The following is a 19724-nucleotide window of genomic DNA, read 5'->3' on the forward strand; positions in this document are numbered from 1 at the left end:
TTTTGAATAATATGGGTGCAAAGGGTGCAGAGACAGTTTGAAAAACTCCACCCAGGCTTACATGTGATACAAAGAGTCTGAGCTGACACTGTGTGTATGTTGCAGCATTGTCAGTTTTCACTTTTTAACTCCCAAGTAACTTGAAAGTGTCCAGAGAATGTAAGATTCAAACACACTGTAAGAACCACATTCCAGCCCCATGTTCAGAAGCAGTATGAGACATCAAAAGTAATTACACAGTTTCATCCAAATTTATTTAAGGTAACAACATATTTCAAATTACTGCAAGCCTTTACTAATCCTTTCATTACCATTTCATGATTGAGTGACGTCATACTTCCGCGCTAAATGTCAGTATGTTATAATAAAAGCTTAGAAAAGAATTAGCAACAAGAAGTAACAGTATAAACATCACAGTAACAGATAATCATGACATCATCTAAGTGCTCTAGGGTACCTCCCGAGTAGACAGCTCAAGTCTCAGGTCATAACAAGTAAAGGAAAAATATAAATAATGCAGCTTACATACTTCAATTACAAAGCAGCAAGCACAAAAGCATTTAATTTTTCATAACTGCACGAAACTATACAGTATTTTAATCAAACAGATCTAATGCTTTACCTTTTGTCTAAAACTACTTTCTAGGCTGAACTTTATCTCTGGTAATGGACAGTAAAGTACCCAAATCAAAATGTAGAGCCTCGAGTATCTTAAAGATTTTTTGTTAATGCAAGCCTCCCCTAATTACTGCATTCAGTGCTGCTGCTGCTTCTATTTGAATCGTTATGCCACAAAAATTCCTCTGACATGTTAACAGTGTTCACCACTCGGCTCCTTACTTGTGCTTGCAACTTAGCCAAGAAAGTGGCACAAAACCAGCAATAAATTAAAACACAGCTATTCCACTTAAACTACCTTTAAAAAAAAAAAAAAACATAGATGCATATTGTAAACAGGTGTCTTAAAAACATGCTTCTGAGCATCTGCTACCAGAATAGTTTTTTTTTCCCCAGTTCTGTCTGCAATGGGACAACATCAGACACACAGGAAGATGTCAGCCTCTCCACAATTTCAGGTGCAAGTTTCCCCATTTAACATTTGTGCTAAAGGTATCGTGCTGCCCTTAGTACAAAGCCAGGCTTTTAGTGCCAAAATGATGCAACGTCCTGTAAGTACTAACACACAATTCTGCATCTAACAATGCTAACTCAAGATTACTTTGGAATCAAGGCAACATGGATTATCAAAGGCAGCCCCTCCTTCCCTTGCAAAGCCTGATATAATACTATTTTGTTACATTAATTAACGTTTGCATTTCATTTCCCCTAGAGAACTATTTAGTACAATTGAGAGTGGGAAGAAAGACATACTTCCAAAAGGCCTTGATCTTCTAATGCTCCCAAAGCACTAGATCTAGGAATAATCCTATGAAAACTACCATCGTAGCAATTCTCACTGAGCTCAGCCAGAAAGAGCCATTTAGTGAAGTGACAAAAAGACATGATTCAAGGTGATCATGCAGATTAAAGCAGGGTATATGCTACACAGATAGCACACGCACACATATTTACAACTACACTATAATCCTGAATACTGTTTGTTTCAAAAAACATGGTGAACCTAACACCATCTTCCCTGGAGAGCAGTACAGCTCCCTTAGTCAAAGTCACGATTTGTAAGAACCAGCGGAGCAACCAGAGTCCACACATACAACACAATGCCAATCCAGCTGGAAGATATCTTCACCCAGACAGACGGCCATTTGCTGGTCATTGTCTCATAAGTGGCATCCGGACTGTTGAAAGAATTAAAAAGATGATTTGCAATTTTTGTTGTAATATGGCGACCGTGTAGTAAGCTACTATTCAACATCTGCGCAGTCAATTATTTTAATGTCAGCTTAACACCTCAAAGGATGCCTCCTCTTTACTTCCTCCAATTAACCCACACCAATCTGTATGAAAATACCATTTGCAAATTGTGGAAAACAACAGTAGCCCAAAAAGTACTGAGTAAGAGAATCTGTCAAGAGCAGAAATAACTACTAAAAACATCTGCTTGACTTGGATAGCATTTATGCTACTGGTAATTCATTTCACCTTGTGAAAAGACACACCCGAGGAGAATTAATCTTGATATCACATTCACTTAAGCAGAGCCATGAATCAAACCAAGAACAAGACTATCCATTGGAAGTTATTTTAGAAGAAAACACCTTTCTAGTTTTGTTATTTTCATACAAGCAGTTCATCAACAAATTATTAGAGATCTTTAATTTGTTTTAAATTCTGACTAGTATCTGCTTAAGCTGTTAACATTACATTTGTAAATGTTATACAACTACAATTCATTCACATGGGTCAAACACTACACTTCTCAAGGGAAGCCCCTTTCAGAGCCACATTCCTTCTAGTACATTGGCTGTGCCTGTCTGACCAGCTAAATGTACATCTTGCATGCAGACTGTTGGCATACTGTACTATGAAATGTAGATACCTGTACCAGTTGGTAAGTGTCATCATGATATACAGCGATGCCAGGAAAAGCATAAAATGGAAGAAGGAATAGCTGTAAGTAACTCCATCCCTTTCGTTATCTATGGCACGGTGAACATCATCTCCATCATCAAGGGAGCCGTCGTTCCTGGGCATTCCATCCTCTATCAGAGTTGATTCATCACTGGTCAGCATCAGCTTGTTAACTTGGCTGTTATTGGATGTTCGGATGCTGTATTTGACAGGGAAGGATGCAGTACAGTTACTCAAATGAATATAATTTATCATCTGACAATCAGAAGTAATACAAGTCAATGGGATATACATATTTTTTCAAAGCAATCTTACCTTGAGTAGAGAACACACAGCAAAAACAAAATCAGTCCTACAATTCCTTGTGCATCCCACCACTGCACTACTTGACCTTGGGTTGGAATGGTGGTGGTATTATAACCAATGATGCTCAGCAAACTTGGGTTACAGCGCCTATCTGTGAGGGAAATTACATTAAAACTTACATAAAAGCTGAACAAGTACTTAAAAGTGCATTTCCATGCAGAACATTGAGTAAGAGCAAAAAACATCGTGACCATTAAAGTTTTGAAGCATAAAAACTTGAATTTTAGCCTACAGAGTCTCTATAACAGGCCAATGACAGTACAAAATCTTATATAACTTATAAAGGATTTCAAATCCTTTACCTGCCCTGAGATACCTATCAAGTGCTTTACTTTTGCCATCTCGTATAACCAGAAGCAAACAAGTAAAAGTTTCCTGCATATTAAATCAAATAAATTCTACTGCTAGAAACCAAGTATGCCAACCATATTGTATACAGATAGGTATCAGTCATCTCAGTTAAAAAGAATGCTATAAAATTAGTTTCTTATACCAACAGTTCCCAACTTCAGCATCCACACACAACACACAGATGTAACAGCAGAAAGCAGACTACTTTTCCATAATTACTTTAGTAGTTACATTTACTCAGATCTCTGCCTTTACACAGGAGCACAGAAGATTGCCTACAATTAAGATTAAAGGCTACTTCCATGCCAAAGATATTTAAAGCACTGAAATCAACATTTGGCAGTTTATTTTCATCAATAAAATTGATGTGTTTTGTTTTTTTTTGTTCGGTTTTTTTTTTTTTTTTTTTTTTTTTTTTTTAAAGACATCTGGTTGTTTTCAGGCAAGAAGTATTACAACATTACTACATTGGAATAATTCCTCCATTAGGAAAAACATCATCAATAACATTTCAATACCAACCAAGAAACTTCAAACCTGGCATGGAGATATCTTTCAAAGAACAATTTCTTTAGTGTTATTGCAGGAAATCAGAGCCGTGGGAGAAACTTGTGGCTGCACACATCACAGTACCTCATTCCAATGCTGCTTTGCAAATAGGTGAAGATAGAATTTATAGCTGAACCTTTCACCTAAAAAGCCACACACTGCTGCTACACTTACCTGGTTCATTGGTCATAGCTGACCAAGTCAAATACATCGTGTAGATGGTAATCACAGAAGACTGCAGCAAACCAGATCTTGGCTGAGATTCCTGTATGAAATAGCCATGAAACATCAGTTAGGCAACTCAAAAGTCTCAAGCGTGATTATATCATGAGTTTCTGATAATGGAAGTAATACAGAAAACTAAGAAAATAACAAAACTATACCTGAATCCTTGGCAGAATAGACATTACAGAGGCACCGATACACAGCAGCATATTAACACTGATGAATGTCTTGTTTTCAGAACAACCTTCTGGATGAGTGTAATAAACGTAAAACAAGACGATAGCTACTAGAGACAGAAGGTAATTGACAGCTGTAGCTGACAGCAGAGCTGTGAAGAAAGAGAAACAGAGTTTAAGAGCTTAGTAATACAGCATATTAAAACTGAAATAATCTTGTAAATTATTCAAAACTTGATTATTATAAACAAAATCTCAAAATTACTTTGAGACCTTTTCTGTCATGCTTTGTCTCCCCGGCTTCTTTTGAGGAGAGGGAGTGAGAGGGCAGCATGGTAGAGTTTCGGGATGAAACGGTCCCTATACCCTAAAAGAATGACCACTAGGCAGGCATAAGGAAAAGCTCACTGAACTTGTACTCAGTATGAAATCAGTTTATTTTTAATCAGTGCTAAGGTGTAATAAAACCTGTGCTTGTGGATGGAAAAAAAAAACAAAAAAACAAAAACCTAAGAGCCTAACCTACAACTGCCTCTTCTCTGATACGTTATACTGACTTCCTGTGCCTAGGGAGTAGATATCATCACTTAGCAGCAGCTCCCTCTTCTCCTGCTCGGAGTCCCCATACTCCATTTTTAACTCAGAAGAACACTGTGACAATCGAGCAGAATCGCACTACAACAAAATGATACATAATATACAAAGTAGCTATTGTGCTTTCTGGTTGAAATACATTATTCAGGTGAATAATGTATCCAACATAATATACAATGAAATGTAAAAGTTCTTGTTGCAATACAATACCTGCATACCAGCATCTTGAGTTTCCTTCCTCCATTTTTTCAACCCAAGACTCATTCCAGGAGTGAGCAAAGTCAATTAGTAAGACCAGCTGAATTAGAATAAAGCAGAATGCTCCAGACATACCTACATAAAACCACACTATAAAGAAAAATAAAAGCAGTTCAGGGCCACTGACAATTTACCACCTCATCTTAAAACATAAAGGTTATACATCCACAAAAACTGTAAGCTCTCAGTACACATTTAAATTAGTTTTAAAACCACTACCACTGCACCATAATCCAATAGAAGACAACGTTCTCTTACCAGTAGTAAAAGGTCCCTCTGGAATGAAGAAAGCTCCAACGCTAATTGCAAGTGCTGTTGCAAATTTAAAGAACCAGAATCTAAAGAATTAAAGGGGGGAAAAAAAAGGGTAAGAAAAAGTCTGGCAACTACTGCAGTCCTATCTGCTTCAGAAGACTTCAAAGTAACACAAAACACACATTCTCAGAGGGTTTGGTGGCTGTTTTGTTGTGTTGGTTTAAAAAAAGAAAAAAATATATATATATTTTTATGAATATATATATATATATTCATATATATATTTTAATGAATATATATATTCATTCATTCTTATTTCTTTAGAAGATAAAATTCTTATTCTATCAACCCAAGATTGTTATTTCCTCCAGTAAATGATGCTAGATTCATAGAGTTCAACACTAATTTTCCCATAGAAATCTCCCTGATGTATGAAGCCAGGATGGAATGTAACTGTGAGATACATGCTCAAGGATGAGCAAAACAGATCAGATGTCACAGAAAGGAGACAGGGAAATATTTTCCATCACACCTTTAACATCCTGTAGTGAACTTCAAAAAAAATAAATAAATAAAATAAAAAAATCACACTGAACATAAGATGCAGACTTTTTTTCCTTATCAGAATGGCATGGAGCTCCAAATATAGGCATGATAGCATCTACATGTACTTCAGAACTGAATATAGCACAAAGACATGTACCACACTCCCACATTTTAAACAGCTGCATGGTCTTCACATTTTCCATCCCTTCCTATCTTTTCTTAAACTTCAGTCACCACTACTTGATCATAACAAGCAAAAGGTGAGATTAAATTTCTTCAGATGAGCACTCAGAGAAGTTCAGCTGGGCAGAGAGAAGCTAAGAAAGATGGAAGAAGTGCAGAATATGGGAAAACATGAATTCACTGGGATATTTTAAAAAGTATGTATGAAAGCTGAACTAACTCTGAAAATTTATTGCAAAATGCATAACTCACTAAAAGTAGTTTTTAAATTCACATGGACATTTAAATGTCATTACAAAAACAGTTTCAATTTTGCATGAAGTTCCTTTCTAATTCCATGCATTTTTAAGGGCTCTTGACACTTCATCCACACACAGTTTGTATGACAGCTAAAAATAATACTTCTCTTAAAAAACACCTACAGTTGCTATTCTGTGCGAGTGAGTAACAATCCTCTGAATACATTATAACCGTGTTTGCTTTCCTGGCAAGAAAATGGCAAGCCATTTTGACTGCTGTTAGAAAAGCAAAGAAAATGAATGCTGGCACTAGACCCTATTTACTAGGTTTGACTTGTAAGCAAGCGTGAAAAAGTGAGTACATAGATGTGGGAAAAGCTAATATTCTGAAATATTGCAAACCACTAACAGAAAGATTACACTGCAAAGTATTACTGAAGATGTATACAACTTAAAAAAAATCAAAACCCAAAGTTACATAAAGCTATCTGTAAGGTGTATTATTGAAGCAGCTACCTGTTATAGAAGTGTTGGCAGTGGCATCATCACATATTTTACCAGTAACAGTTAAAGAACATAATTTTGTCTTTTATTCTAGTGCTGACACTACATTGGCACAGAACAATAAGCTTCTGTGGGTTGTATAAGTAGTACCAAAAACTTCTATCAGATACTGCAATCCCAGACAGTATATCAGGAAGACACCAAACAGCTAAGAATCTTCCTACTGAAGACCACTACACCACATATACTGTCTTTCATTAAAACAAAACAAAATCCCTCAAAGCATTCACAGTGTAGCTGATCTACTTTCATTTGCTTTTTAAAAGTATGTTTTAACAGGGTTTTCTGTGAATACTGGAAGATGTAGAGGACACTTGTAAGCAAACCAAGGGGGAGAAAGACTGAACTGAGTCATTGCTTCTAATGCATTCTTAACTATACTATATGCAGACTTTTCTTTACACCTGAATAAAGTAAAGAACTAAAGCCATATTCTTCTCAGTCTCATTTTCTTTTCATCTACAAATTTAAAAAGTTACATTAAAGTTATACCTAACATGGGAAAAAAAAAAAAAAAAAGAACTGCTTGAGACCATTTGCAAGCTAAAATTCCAGTACTATCCTCAGCCTGATCAGAAGAAAAGATAGCAGGGAGGCAAACGTTGTTACACATCTATAACAACTATATTTAAAGTCAACAACAGACATCAAAGTTTCCACTTAATTCCTAGAGAACAGATGAGGCTTTAAAATCTTTCTATATATGAAAAACATCACAGTACTAGAATGGTACCATTATTCATTCTTGAATTTCATCTTCTGTGGACAAAAGAAGAATCTCTACTCTTGGGAAACGTATAAACAGATTATCCAGTGTCATAGCTAGAGCTCTAAAAACTGACAGCTACGTGCATCTTCTTCTTTCACAAAAATTAATCTGCTCTGAGAACTCTACTAACTTTGGATGTCCTCTTCTGCAATAACACTCCTTTAACTACTAAGAAATTCTTTTCCTGGTGGATCAGTACATTCGACCAGCATGCTTGGCTGCAGGCTACATTTCCACAGCAGCTACATCTCCCAAAAAACTTCCCATGAAGTCCACAGTCAAGTGCCCATCTCAGTTCTCATTTCTGTATCTTACCCATTGTGCACCGCTGCTCTTGGATCATTGCTGCTCTTCACTTTGATCATCAGCAAGGAGAAGAGAAGAAAGAACATTGCCATACCAAAGCACACACGGTACACTGCTTTGTAACCAACTAACACGTCGCAATTCACATGGCCATGAACACCAGGAATAGTTGTTCCCATCCCTCCGTCGCAAAACCCAGGAATCTGTGACAGACACAAGATAGTTCAGTGACCTTTAAAAGCCCCCTGTGAGTAAATAGGTGGTAGCAAGTTGCATAATCTAACAATATTAATGAATAGTATATTAAGAACCACAAAACTTAGCTAAGAAAATAACATACTGCAGGGTTGTACAGCTGTATGGTTAAAGCTGAAACCAGGATATTAAATGCATTCAAGGGGAATGAAATAACATGAATGAAATGAAATATTTTGAAATGAACATCTACAGACAACATCTGGGAACAAGGGGTAGAAAATGAAAAGCATGTCCAGCAGAAGTTACTATTTACCACAAAAAATGAAAAGAAAAAAAACAATAAAATGAAGACTAACAGAACCGCAGCATGCAATCGAAGTTCAGCAAAAGCTATCAAGTCCCCAGTAATTCAAAATTGAAATTATCCTTCCATTAAGTTCATGCACTATCTTCATAGAAGACTGTAAAAACCCCTAAGAACTTCTTACTACCCTTTGTAAAAAATATTCCTGCTGTACATTTGCAGTTAAAATAAAATTTTAGCTAGAGCAACACAAACTAGAAATCTTTGACTGTGTTCATTTCTCATTAATATCCTTATTAGCAGCAATCAAAATCAATTAAGAACTACAAATACCTTGGTAATATGCAAAAAAAAAAAAAAAAAAAAAAAATCACTACAAATATAAGTTATAATTTCCTGTTTAAGACTTTTCTTATCCAAGCAATTAAAGTGCAACTTTCCTTCTAAATAGTGCTATATATGTACTCAATGGTTCTTTCACAAGTCCTTTGTTTACTTGACCTGTAATCAAATTAGTAGTGAGTGTTAAGAACACGTGGCAAAAAAATGATACATTTCTGAGCAAAATCGACGCTGAGGATATCATATACAATTACTTCTGACATTTGTTCTACCAAACATGTCAGTAAAGAAGTAACCTGACCTTCTTCAGCTGCTCTTCCATTCCTGGAATTAACATCACACAGGCCACGCTCACGCCGAGAAGCAGGAAGAAGGCATAGATCAGCCTAGTGATGGTGGAGTTGTTTCCACTCGGGCAGCACCTGCAGAGCAGGCAGGGGGCACTTCCACATAAACATGGTATCTGATGGAGATAAGAAAGGTAAAACAAACTCTTGAAAGAGCTTTGCACTCCTAGCTTTCAGTCAGGCTGTGCAGATTATCAGAAGTTATGATGGAAAATCACCCGATATTAATGTAGGCTAAGTAGATGCAACATATTACAGAGCCTCCAAACAAGTCCTGGTGGTGCTTCCTAATGCACAACTGTACAGTGAAATTACTTCTATGCCAAAAGTAATCATTTATCCATTCAGCCTGGATCCATGCTTAATTGTCCTCTTGAAATGTATTACATTTTTTTCATCTAATTAAGATTCGGGGATTGTTTTAGCCTAGCAAAAACATCCTCCCTTGCACAGCTGCAGAGAGAAAAAACATACATAGAAAAAAAATGTAAACATAAGTGCCATCCAGGTATGCCTTCAGCATTTACAGTTGGGCTGCAATCCTTACTGAGGCCATAAACATCATTTCAGCTCCCCCCCCTCCCCCCTCCAAAAGAAACCCAACAAAACAGGTAAAATAGCCTAAAGCTTAGGCTGCTATTTATTGCATTTCTAGCAGCTATTCCCATCTGGGTATCATGTAATTCTGTTAGTTGCAATGTAACAGAAGTTAGTAACAGCACAAATAGTACAAAGACACAATATGCATTATCAGCTCTACCAAACATCAACAACAGAAACAGGAAGAAATGTGCAATAGTTGTAAATACTATCAAAGAATCAAAGACAAATTACTTGCATTCAGCAAGTTTTGTTCTTAAGCAAAGCACTACGGGAAGAAGGGCACAGATTCACAAAAACAAACAAAAAAAACTATCCTGTACTCCTTAGCAATGCTCAGCCACTTGTTGAGAGGCAGTTTGGGAAGTAAAAGAAGGGCGAGGGTCCACAAGTAAATGCAAGTCAGAAAAGGGAAGATTAAAATATTTTGCAGTTCATTCCCCCATTTACAAATGAATCATTTTATGTAAAATAATAATAATAATAATAAGCATGGGAAACCCCAGTAGTAGTTACAGCTAAGTTTTGGAGGCCACATATTATTAAGTTCAATAAAATTTACCAGTGTAAGATTCTAGCATGTCCCCTGCTACAGTTGCCTTCATTACACAAGACTTGCTCTGACTGTACTACAGCAGAGCACAGAACCTCTTACAAAAGCACTGAACTGTGGCAAAACTCTCCTCTGCTTGTGCTAAAAAAAAGGGCATTAATTATCACTCAAGGGACACCCAGACACAGGCACATGACCAGTACACATCAGTCAGCCAGGATGATGAGCATATGTCAGAGTTCTTAATGCTTAGTCATAAGGCAAACCAAACACCAGTGGTCTGCCCTCCTGGAAGGTGCCAGCACACCAGCAGACATCCAGACAATTCCTGGCAGTCCCTTGGGAAAAAGATTCTGATTTTCTGTCCTGGCAGTTTTAACCAGACCCACATCTTGGGTCTCCTAAATAATTCCCTTATATTCATTTTCCACATGTTCTTGTTCAACGATGGAAGAGCCAAAAATATTCACTCTACTATGCTACAGAATTGTTTCTAAATTAACAAACATCATTAATTTTGCCTTGTTATAAAAATCAAAAGTAGGCCATTCTCATAACTAATCCAGTATGTAAAAGACTGCATATCACTCTGATTTCCTCCTCTTCAATACAGCATCACTGCAACACAATGTAAATGAAGATGCTGATTGCAAGCAACTACATTAGGGGTACCTATGCTAAGTCGCCAGGAAACAAATGTCAAGTATTTGCTTAAGGCTCATCAGGACTTTATAGAGTACTACTGCATATATGGTATTTCCTCACCACAAATAACCTCTCTAGTGAAAAATATTCCTATTCTCTACACAAAACATTACTTTCTTCAGCTAATTGTGTATTTTCATTAACTACTTCTGTCTGTATTAATAAATATATTCTTGACTAAAAGCTTGAATTTGCCAGAGCTGGACACAAGCCTAGGTTCAGTTGCCGCAGAAAACTTGGTGCAAGGATGGTCAGGCATAAACTTCTCTAAATTGTCACTGTTAAATTGTTTATTAAATGCTAAGTATATGAAGCAGCTTCCTCCCAAGTGTTAGAAAAGGAACACACAAGAGTGCATGTAACTTAATGTTCCTATGGACTTACAGGAGCTGAAAGAAACATCACTACATCCACCTCACTTAGTAAAAACGTGCTTCAACTGAGACAATATTGCCCACTTGACTTTAACTGTCTGAGTAACAACATCAGCTTTTTAAACACCTTGCCCCTGAACAACTCATTCTCACAAGCAGTAATGATCAAGCACATCTCTGAACAAGAGAAATCTCCTGATACTATTAATGCACGTCACCTACTTCTACAGAAAGCCAGATTACAGTCCAAGACTCTCTTTCTTCTGAGGAGATTATACGTATTATTTTATTGGAATTGTACGTGCTGTTATTAAAAACATTCCTAACAAGTAGTAGATTCCAAGCAGAACAGGGAACAAGAAGCAATCTGCCCACAGAATTCAGTTTACCAGCTGAAAAGACAGTTTCTAATGATTTCTTTCCTCCTATATTCAGAGCTCTCCTCCTAAAAAATACCACAGCACAAACAGCAAGATACTACTGCACAGAACAAAGCTTAAAAGTATATTCTCCAGTGAAGTGCAGCTTACTCACAGGTGCAACTTCTGAAAGCGCTGCAATACAAACAAGACACAACAGAGAAAAAGCATCAGGACTGACTGATGGTTCTAGGCCAGTGAGATCAGAAGCCTTTTGGTGAGATGACAGTGGTATTTAAGGCTTCTCTTACTCCCAGTTCATCCTTGCCTTTAAAGACTGACTATGCAGCACAGCACCACAGTACCACACCACGCAGTCAGAACAAGTAACCATGCAAAATAATCCCAAAGAAATAAAAGATGCCAAAAGTTACTCAGAAGAGCTTGCACAGCACAACACCTGGCCCTGCAAAGCAGCATGAGCAGCATTGTCTCCCCAGCCAGAAGAGGAGCAGCGATCCTGGCTGGCACATTCTGCACCAGCAAACTCCATGACATCTGGCTCTTCTGAAACCCCCTTCCATATCCCTCTCCTCCTTCAAAGCCATGAACTCTTTATACATCAGCATTCTTAGTGACTGGGGACACATACAGACTCCAGCTGTACAAAGTGCTGCACAGAATTAAGCATTGATTAACTGTGTTTTTAACTGTGTAAAGAAAATCAATACTATAAAGCCACCAGGAAAAAAAAAAAAAAAAAAGGATTTGTTTCAGGCACTTTAAAGGATGGGATCTGCCCACAGTAAATCTAACTTAGTCAAGATTCCATTACTATGCAAGTCATTGCACTTAAAAGACCATTAGATGATCTTGAAAACATTTCTCTCAGCAGAAATTAACATTCAGAACCAACAACAAATGCACAGGATTCTTCACACACTACACACACCAATTACCAGGAAAGGCTGTTTATTCACTTGAAAATGCAACACGTATTAACTCAAATATTTTCATTAAACTAGTTATGGCATCACTTAGTATTTGACACCAATTAAAAATGTCAAAGTAACTATATTCAGCTAATAATTAAAACCTACCTGGCTTAATTCATTAAGTGGTGTTTAAAATGTTAATTAAAGCAAAATGAACACTAGCAACATCTCTTCAGCAAAATATTATCAGTGTTCCACCAGCTTATTTACATGTATATCAGCATAGTAGCTTATTTCATACCCATTAATTTACTGTCTCTGTGATCATTTAACTGAATTTGGACAGGAGATTAAGGAATTAAGTTATCACCACTCTACACATCACTCCAGCAGAAAAAAAAAAAAAAAAAAAGAACAAAAAAAAAAAAAAGAACTTCATATGTTTTGATAAACTGTAGCACAAACATAGGAACTTGAATCTACATGAGGCTTTGTTAGACCATTAAGTTAGCTGTATGAGTTTCTGTTTAAATGTGCACAACTTCATTTTTCTGAGGAAAGTAGAGTCTCCTTGGTATGAAAAATTCAGATTTTCGCAATCCCACTGACATTTTTATCCCAAATGTACAGATTCATAACACATGAGTGTGAACATTTGCACAAAGCCTGGATTTAGAAAGATGGATCACTTAAAGACAAGACAGCAATACCTCAAGTTGGAAGAAAACGGTCGTGAAGGATCTTTACAGACTTTTGTGTTTCCCTACACTGCTAACAGTTTTAAGCCCACCCTCAACTATTGTTTCCAAGCAGTTAGAAGAAGCACTGAGCAACACTCAGCACGGCAGTGACATCATCACAGCCTGCTGAACAACAAGACAAAGATGCCTTGACAAGACAAAGATGCTATAAAGGGCGGAGCTGCCCAAGACAAAGCCGTAAGAAAGACGAGCTAAATACAATCACCAGGAGTAGAGAAATGCACAAGTTCTGTTTTTCCCAAAGCAGAGCAAACTTCATCAACACTGAATGAGATTTTGACTGCTTTAGAGGGCTAGGAGGGCGGGGGTGAGGGGTGCGGGCAGGAGGATTGTTAGCAGACCCATAACGCCTTCTGCACGACAACTCGGGCTGAGAAACCAGCACAGAGCATGCGGCCTGCCTGGGTACCAAGCTCCCCTACGCCCCGTGCATCTCGGCGGGGGGAGCCCGGAGAAGCCCGAGAAGGGGCCCAGGGTCGGGGGCGAAAAGCTGCCCAGGACAGGGGGGGCGAGTGGCGGCAGCCGCCCACAGAAGGTCGGTGGGCAGCAGAGAGGTCACAACCTCCCCACGGCCGGCGACGCGGAGAGGCACTGCCCCGCCTGGGAGACAAAGGCCCCGGGAGGCGGGGGCCGCAGCGGGCCCGCAACAGGAGAGAAAGACGGATAAGAGGACAGGAAGAGAGAGCCACCCCGACGCTCGGCCCGCCTTACCCAGCTCGCCATGGAGCAGAGGCCCAGGACGCCGCCCATGGCTGGCGGCGGACTCGCACTCCGGCTCCGCCAAGATGGACGCGCACTTCCAGCTGCGCTGTTTACTCTTCGCCTCAGCACTTCCGGCAGTTCGGGCGGCCGTGCAGCGTCACTTCCGGCGGGCGGCAGGAGGCGGGGCGGTGGCGGAAGTTGAGCGCGACACGTGCGGCTGTTTTTCGCCCTTGCTGTAGGCTGTCCAGCCGTGCTGCGGGTTGAGCCGCGCCGTTGTGCGGAGCGGACATCGGGGTCGTGAGATAGCCTGAGTGCGGTGGGGCCGGGTGTGCCCTGCCGAAGCCCAGCTGTGGCTCCGCAGTGCCTTGCGCTGCCACCGCGGCCTTGCCTCACTCAGGGTTAGCGAGTGCTTGGTGTTGGGAATGAAATGGCTGCAGGGATGCAGCTGCCATTGGGTGACATCTCAAATGCATCCACTGAGCAGGGTGGCTATAGTGGGTAGGCTGCAACTCGTTGTAATTTTTCTGCTCTGCAGTGCAATTCCACGGTTGCAAACCTAATTTAAGCCACCCTCTCACAACAAGCCTCAGATCTCTGTACAAAGATCAGTGAAAGTCACTGTTATGTGCTAAACTGTGGTACATGCCATGAGTGAGTGACATATGAAGTTGTGTCCCCACAGGCCAACCTCTGACTTTATCCACAGGCAAGGACAGTTAGCTTTACCATGTGACCATCACATTTTATGTTACTTCCCCAAAAGCATTCAACTTTTGCTTCTTTCTTCCTTCCTTCCCTATACATACCTAAACCTGGGTATACTTGAAAGCAGAGATGTAGTCCAGAGTTGGTAAGTTAAGCCCCCTACATAGCAGTTGCTAGTGCTTGTTGTTTTCAAGCATATTTATTAATTATTTAATGAGTTAGAACTGGGCATACATAGTCAATGTCTCACATACCTGAATAATATTTCCAGGTAGGCTATGTTGCATGACTCCGTAAGATTTTCATCATACTAAATTTATTAGTGACTGTATTACATAATTTCATTAGTACTAATAAGAACTTCAGAAACAAAAATGATTTATAAAATAGTGGGACTATCAGGAAATAGAAAATGTAAATTTTAACAGTATAGGAAATATTAGTTACTTCATCCGCAAAAATATGACCATCTAATTTGTCCAATGTGTTTTAATATCCAAACCTCTCTCTTCTACTTCCTCTACCCAAGCAGCATAGGGGAATTGGGAACAGGGGCTGTTGTCAGTCCCTAACACTTCATCTCTGCCCTGCTCTAGCAGGGGGTCCCTTCCCAGAGGATTCTGTCCTTCCTGAACTAATCCCGCATGAGTTCTCATGGGCTGTGGCTCTCCAAGTACAACTCCGACATGGCTCTGTAGCATGAGGACCATCCTTCAACATCTGCTCTAGCACAGGGCCATATCAGCAGCAGCTCCCCCAGACCTCCTGCTCGTTGCCTCTTGTCCTGTTGACAGGCACAACAGAAAACAGCCTGGCTCCATCCTGTTGATACCCTCCATTACCATATTTGTACACATTAATAAGATCATCTCTCAGTTTTCTCCAGCTCTATCAAACTTTCCTCATAGGATGCTTCAGCCTTTTATTAATCTCTGCCAGAGACACAACCAGCATTGCTCATGGCTCCGCTGTGGCCAGTGGTGCTTCCCTTTTGAAGCTGGCTGGAAGTGGCTCTGATCTGACATGGGGCAGCCACCAGGCTCTACTCATAGAAGCCACTCCTGCAATCCCCTGCTACCAAAACTTTGCCATGTAAGTCTAATAAAGCATAATTATTATTATTTTCCTTCCTCCCTTCCTCCCTTCCTTCCTAACATATTCCTGCAGTCCGTACTCTTTCTCATTGTAAAAACCCCTGACAGCCCAGTTTCTACACAGACCAACCTTATGTCTTTTATTTCAAAATATTAAATCACATAATTGTTCTCAGATTACTTCATTATTTGTGTTATCTAATTTGTAGTATCTACTGTGAAAAAACATTGAAGCATTATGTGCATAGTGAACCAAGTCCTCCTTCATCACAGACTTTTTCCAAGAAATGGTGTGAAAACAATCTGCTATAGGGATTTGTCTTCTGGAATTTATCTTCAAGTGAAATGCTGCTTTCTGGCAGCTATTAATCATACTGTGAAATCTAGGTTGTGTAGAAACTAGTGATTTATCAAAATTGTTCTTGAGGAATTTGAACAGCTCTATTTTGGCTGTTCTTATGGCTGCTATGGAAATACCTAGAATTCTTTTTACCTTCAGCAATGATGGTAAGTACTTCCTTTTGTGCTGGAGTTTAAGTATTTGCTATCATTCCATATGCCAAAGCTCTCTTGCAGCATTTCTGTGTTTTAGTCATTTCTTTATTGTAGTATTTGCACTTCATTTGATTTGAAGTGGGATAGAATCCATCATTCTCAGAAATTGCTTTCCAGTGTGATCTGTTTCCCTATGAACTTCTCGAGCTTGTATAGATACAAGAACCATAGCACCCCATTATTTGAATAGCTCTCTGAAAATGTTTAGAAAATAACAGGACTCAAATGGTTTGTCACTTTTTTTCCCCCCCCTTTTCTCTCTCTCTCTCTCTCTTTTTTTTTTTTCTTTTTTACAGCTTTCTATCAGGTGCATTTTGGAAAATGAGTTTGGAATTTTCCAAACCAGAAACCACCGATCTATCCCATGGTCTCCATCAACTCCTTCAGTAAACACCAGCTATGTGGAGTCTAAAGCTGCATTGTAGGGAGTGTATATGTCCACAAACACTTCATCCTGCAGCAGAAAAGCCTTTTTATAAATCTTTTTGTAGATACAAATAAGCGTTTTTTATAAAAGGTTTTTTTTATTTAAAAAAAAAAAAAAAATCCTTGCAGAGGAATGCAAGCTATACAGAAGAAGGTACAAGAGATGGGCTTATATTTGAGGTAAGGCTTTTCCAAATCCATAATTTTACCTTAAAGGTATTGAAGATGTAGGGACTCCAAATGCACAGTAACACAAGTGCTGTTTAGGATGGGAGAGAGAAAACTTTATGGATGCTGACTATAGTGAGAGCCTGTCCAGATAGCATCTCCCTTCTGCTCCCTTTCTCTATCCATGGATTGCAGAGACCAGATCTATGAAAAAGAAAAAGAAAAAGAAAAAGAAAAAGAAAAAGAAAAAGAAAAAGAAAAAGAAAAGGAAAAAGGGAAGGGAAGGGAAGGGAAGGGAAGGGAAGGGAAGGGAAGGGAAGGGAAGGGAAGGGAAGGGAAGGGAAGGGAAGGGAAGGGAAGGGAAGGGAAGGGAAGGGAAGGGAAGGGAAGGGAAGGGAAGGGAAGAGAAGGGAAGGGAAGGGAAGGGAAGGGAAGGGAAGGGAAGGGAAGGGAAGGGAAGGGAAGGGAAGGGAAGGGAAGGGAAGGGAAGGGAAGGGAAGGGAAGGGAAGGGAAGGGAAGGGAAGGAAGGGAAGGGAAGGGAAGGGAAGGGAAGGGAAGGGAAGGGAAGGGAAGGGAAGGGAAGGGAAGGGAAGGAAAAAGGGGAGAGGAAAAGCAGTGATACCAACGTTAACAAGGCCAGAAGCCCAGCCTGGCATGGACAGACTCCCTCCATAGCAGTTAACGGCACAGTGCTAGGAAGGAATTGACCGCTGAAAATGAATCACAGAATCACAGAATGGCCAGGGTTGGAAGAGACCTCAAGGATCATGAATCTCCAACCTCCCTGCCACATGCAGGGCCACCAACCTCCACGTTTAATGCTAAACCAGGTATCCAAGCAGAAAAAGCGAATGTATAGCAGAAGAAAAGATAAATAAATAAAAATTGAAGGTAACAGCAGCGGAGCCGCCCTCATCTTTGAACTGTCATCTCGTCACGTGAAACATCAGCCCAGTATTGTGAGAAAGAACAGCCTCAGGGGAGGGCGCTGGGGGGATCGCAGCCGTCCCTGAGGCGTGCAGCCCCTAGGGGGCACTGCGACACCGGAGTGGAGGCGGCGCCCGGCCGCGACGCGTGGCGTGTGAGCGGCAACTGGAGCGGGCCGGGGCGGGCTCAGCGCGACGGGGTGAAAGAGGGCCCGTAGGGGTGCGACAGTCGTTGTGAGCTCTAGTTAAGTGAATGCTCAAAAAATCGGCGTTTTACCTCCTCAGTCCTTTAAATCAAATAGCAATAAATTTTGTGATGACAGATGAAGATATCCAGGCTTTCGTCTGTTGTGAGAGAAGTGGAGCACAAAATAAATTGCATTAAGCACAGGCATAACATCCTTGTTTCTGGTAGACTGTGCCAAGAGAGCTCTGAAGTGACTGGAGCTCAGAGGCCATGATTTTTAGGGACTTGAACAGACACAAATGGGACTATGAGTAAAAAAAAAATAAGGCTGTGGAATAAACATTTCTCTTTATTCTCCTCTTACAAGTGGTTTTCCTATTCTGTTAAACATTAATGCAGATCAAAATCTAGTGTTGCAATGGATTTAAATGGGGAAGCATATCACTGAATAGAAATTGATAAGCAACAGCCTTTTTTTTTTTTTTTTTTTTTTTTTTTTTAAATAAGGATTTAATCCTTCTTTTGGAAAGACTGAATAACATAGGGTGGTTCTGTACAGCTGCTTTCACAAAGCAAAGAACAAAACACATCAGACTACAGATTGCAGATTGCTGTCACTCCGCTCATGGCAGCAATAGATGAAATGATGGCTGGGCGCAGACATTACAAGTGGGGGAGGAAAACTAATTTCTACCTCTGTTATTTTCTGCTGGGGAAAAAAAACACAAAACATACATACACACACAAAAACGCTCTCCAAGTGTAAATTAACAAGACAGCTCCACATCACGACATAGTGCTTTATCTTCTTAACAGGAAAAGACAGGAACATTTGTAATAGAACACCTTCAATTTGAGTAGCATAGTAACATTCAATGTTTTAAAATAATGAGCATCTTGTGCACTGCTGCTAGCACTGTGCCTTTTACCACTGTGTGACAGATGCACTTAGCCCAAAATTTACAATTTTCAGTCTATTCCCATCTTTCCCAATGATCCAGTGATGGAAACCTTTGCATTCATGTTATTTATACTGAGGATAAATCTAAAGAGTTCTATGGAATTCATCAAGGAATTCATTTTTCCTGTTATTTTTTATTAGTCAGTTAAATTTTAGAATACTTGGATCCGTTTGTGTTCTCCAGAATCATCCTATCCTGTGTACTGGAGAACTCCAGTGGGCGTCTGAGATGATCTAAGGACACAGAACTGGCAGCACATTGGGTTGGCTCTGTTTGCAAGCCTCGGTGATTGGAGATGTGGTCTCACTGGGTTTCATCACATGTTGGAGGGATCTAGGCTTGCCTGGATGCACACTGTCAGGCAGCAATTTCTCTGGTGCCCTGTCTTCTGCCTATGCACAACCAGTAATCAACATCCTAACAAGAACAGAGAGTTCAAATGCTTTGAAAGCATCTTTCATGTATCACAGGAGATTATGCTTTTGGGATATGGAGTCAGTCAGCTGTAAGCTTTATTTGAAATGTATCTCACAGTTTAGCAACATCAACTGCTTCTGCTCCGATGGAGGATCAGGCTGTTTTGGCAGAAGGCTGTGAACTCTTCTGTGAC

General features: G+C 39.7%; 1 protein-coding gene and 1 long non-coding RNA gene across 2 annotated transcripts in view; both read right to left on the bottom strand.

Annotated features, from left to right (window-relative positions):
• Window positions 1-19724, bottom strand: part of LOC128078164 (uncharacterized) — a 231379-nt gene that overhangs the window by 55185 nt on the left and 156470 nt on the right. The window lies entirely within an intron of this gene.
• SERINC1 (serine incorporator 1) lies at window positions 233-14235 on the bottom strand. Its single transcript, XM_052677752.1, has 10 exons — window positions 14100-14235; window positions 9056-9217; window positions 7920-8113; window positions 5307-5386; window positions 5001-5138; window positions 4179-4348; window positions 3970-4060; window positions 2845-2986; window positions 2498-2728; window positions 233-1796 (listed from the first exon to the last, which is right to left on the bottom strand). Exons 1-10 carry the CDS (start codon window positions 14136-14138, stop codon window positions 1658-1660), a joined length of 1386 nt encoding a protein of 461 aa, XP_052533712.1. The 5' UTR covers window positions 14139-14235; the 3' UTR covers window positions 233-1657.

Source organism: Tympanuchus pallidicinctus, unplaced genomic scaffold, assembly GCF_026119805.1.
Source record: "Tympanuchus pallidicinctus isolate F22 unplaced genomic scaffold, pur_lepc_1.0 scaffold1, whole genome shotgun sequence".
In the NCBI taxonomy this organism is placed as follows: Eukaryota; Metazoa; Chordata; class Aves; order Galliformes; family Phasianidae; genus Tympanuchus; species Tympanuchus pallidicinctus.

Excerpts from the sequence above, each read along its gene's own strand:
- SERINC1 (XM_052677752.1), bottom strand. The coding sequence starts at position 14,138 with ATGGGCGGCGTCCTGGGCCTCTGCTCCATGGCGAGCTGG. Across the intron at positions 9,218-14,099 it reads TCTGCTCCATGGCGAGCTGG|ATACCATGTTTATGTGGAAG; the intron begins GTAAGGCGGGCC and ends TATCTCCATCAG. Across the intron at positions 2,729-2,844 it reads CTGTGTGTTCTCTACTCAAG|CATCCGAACATCCAATAACA; the intron begins GTAAGATTGCTT and ends TGTCAAATACAG.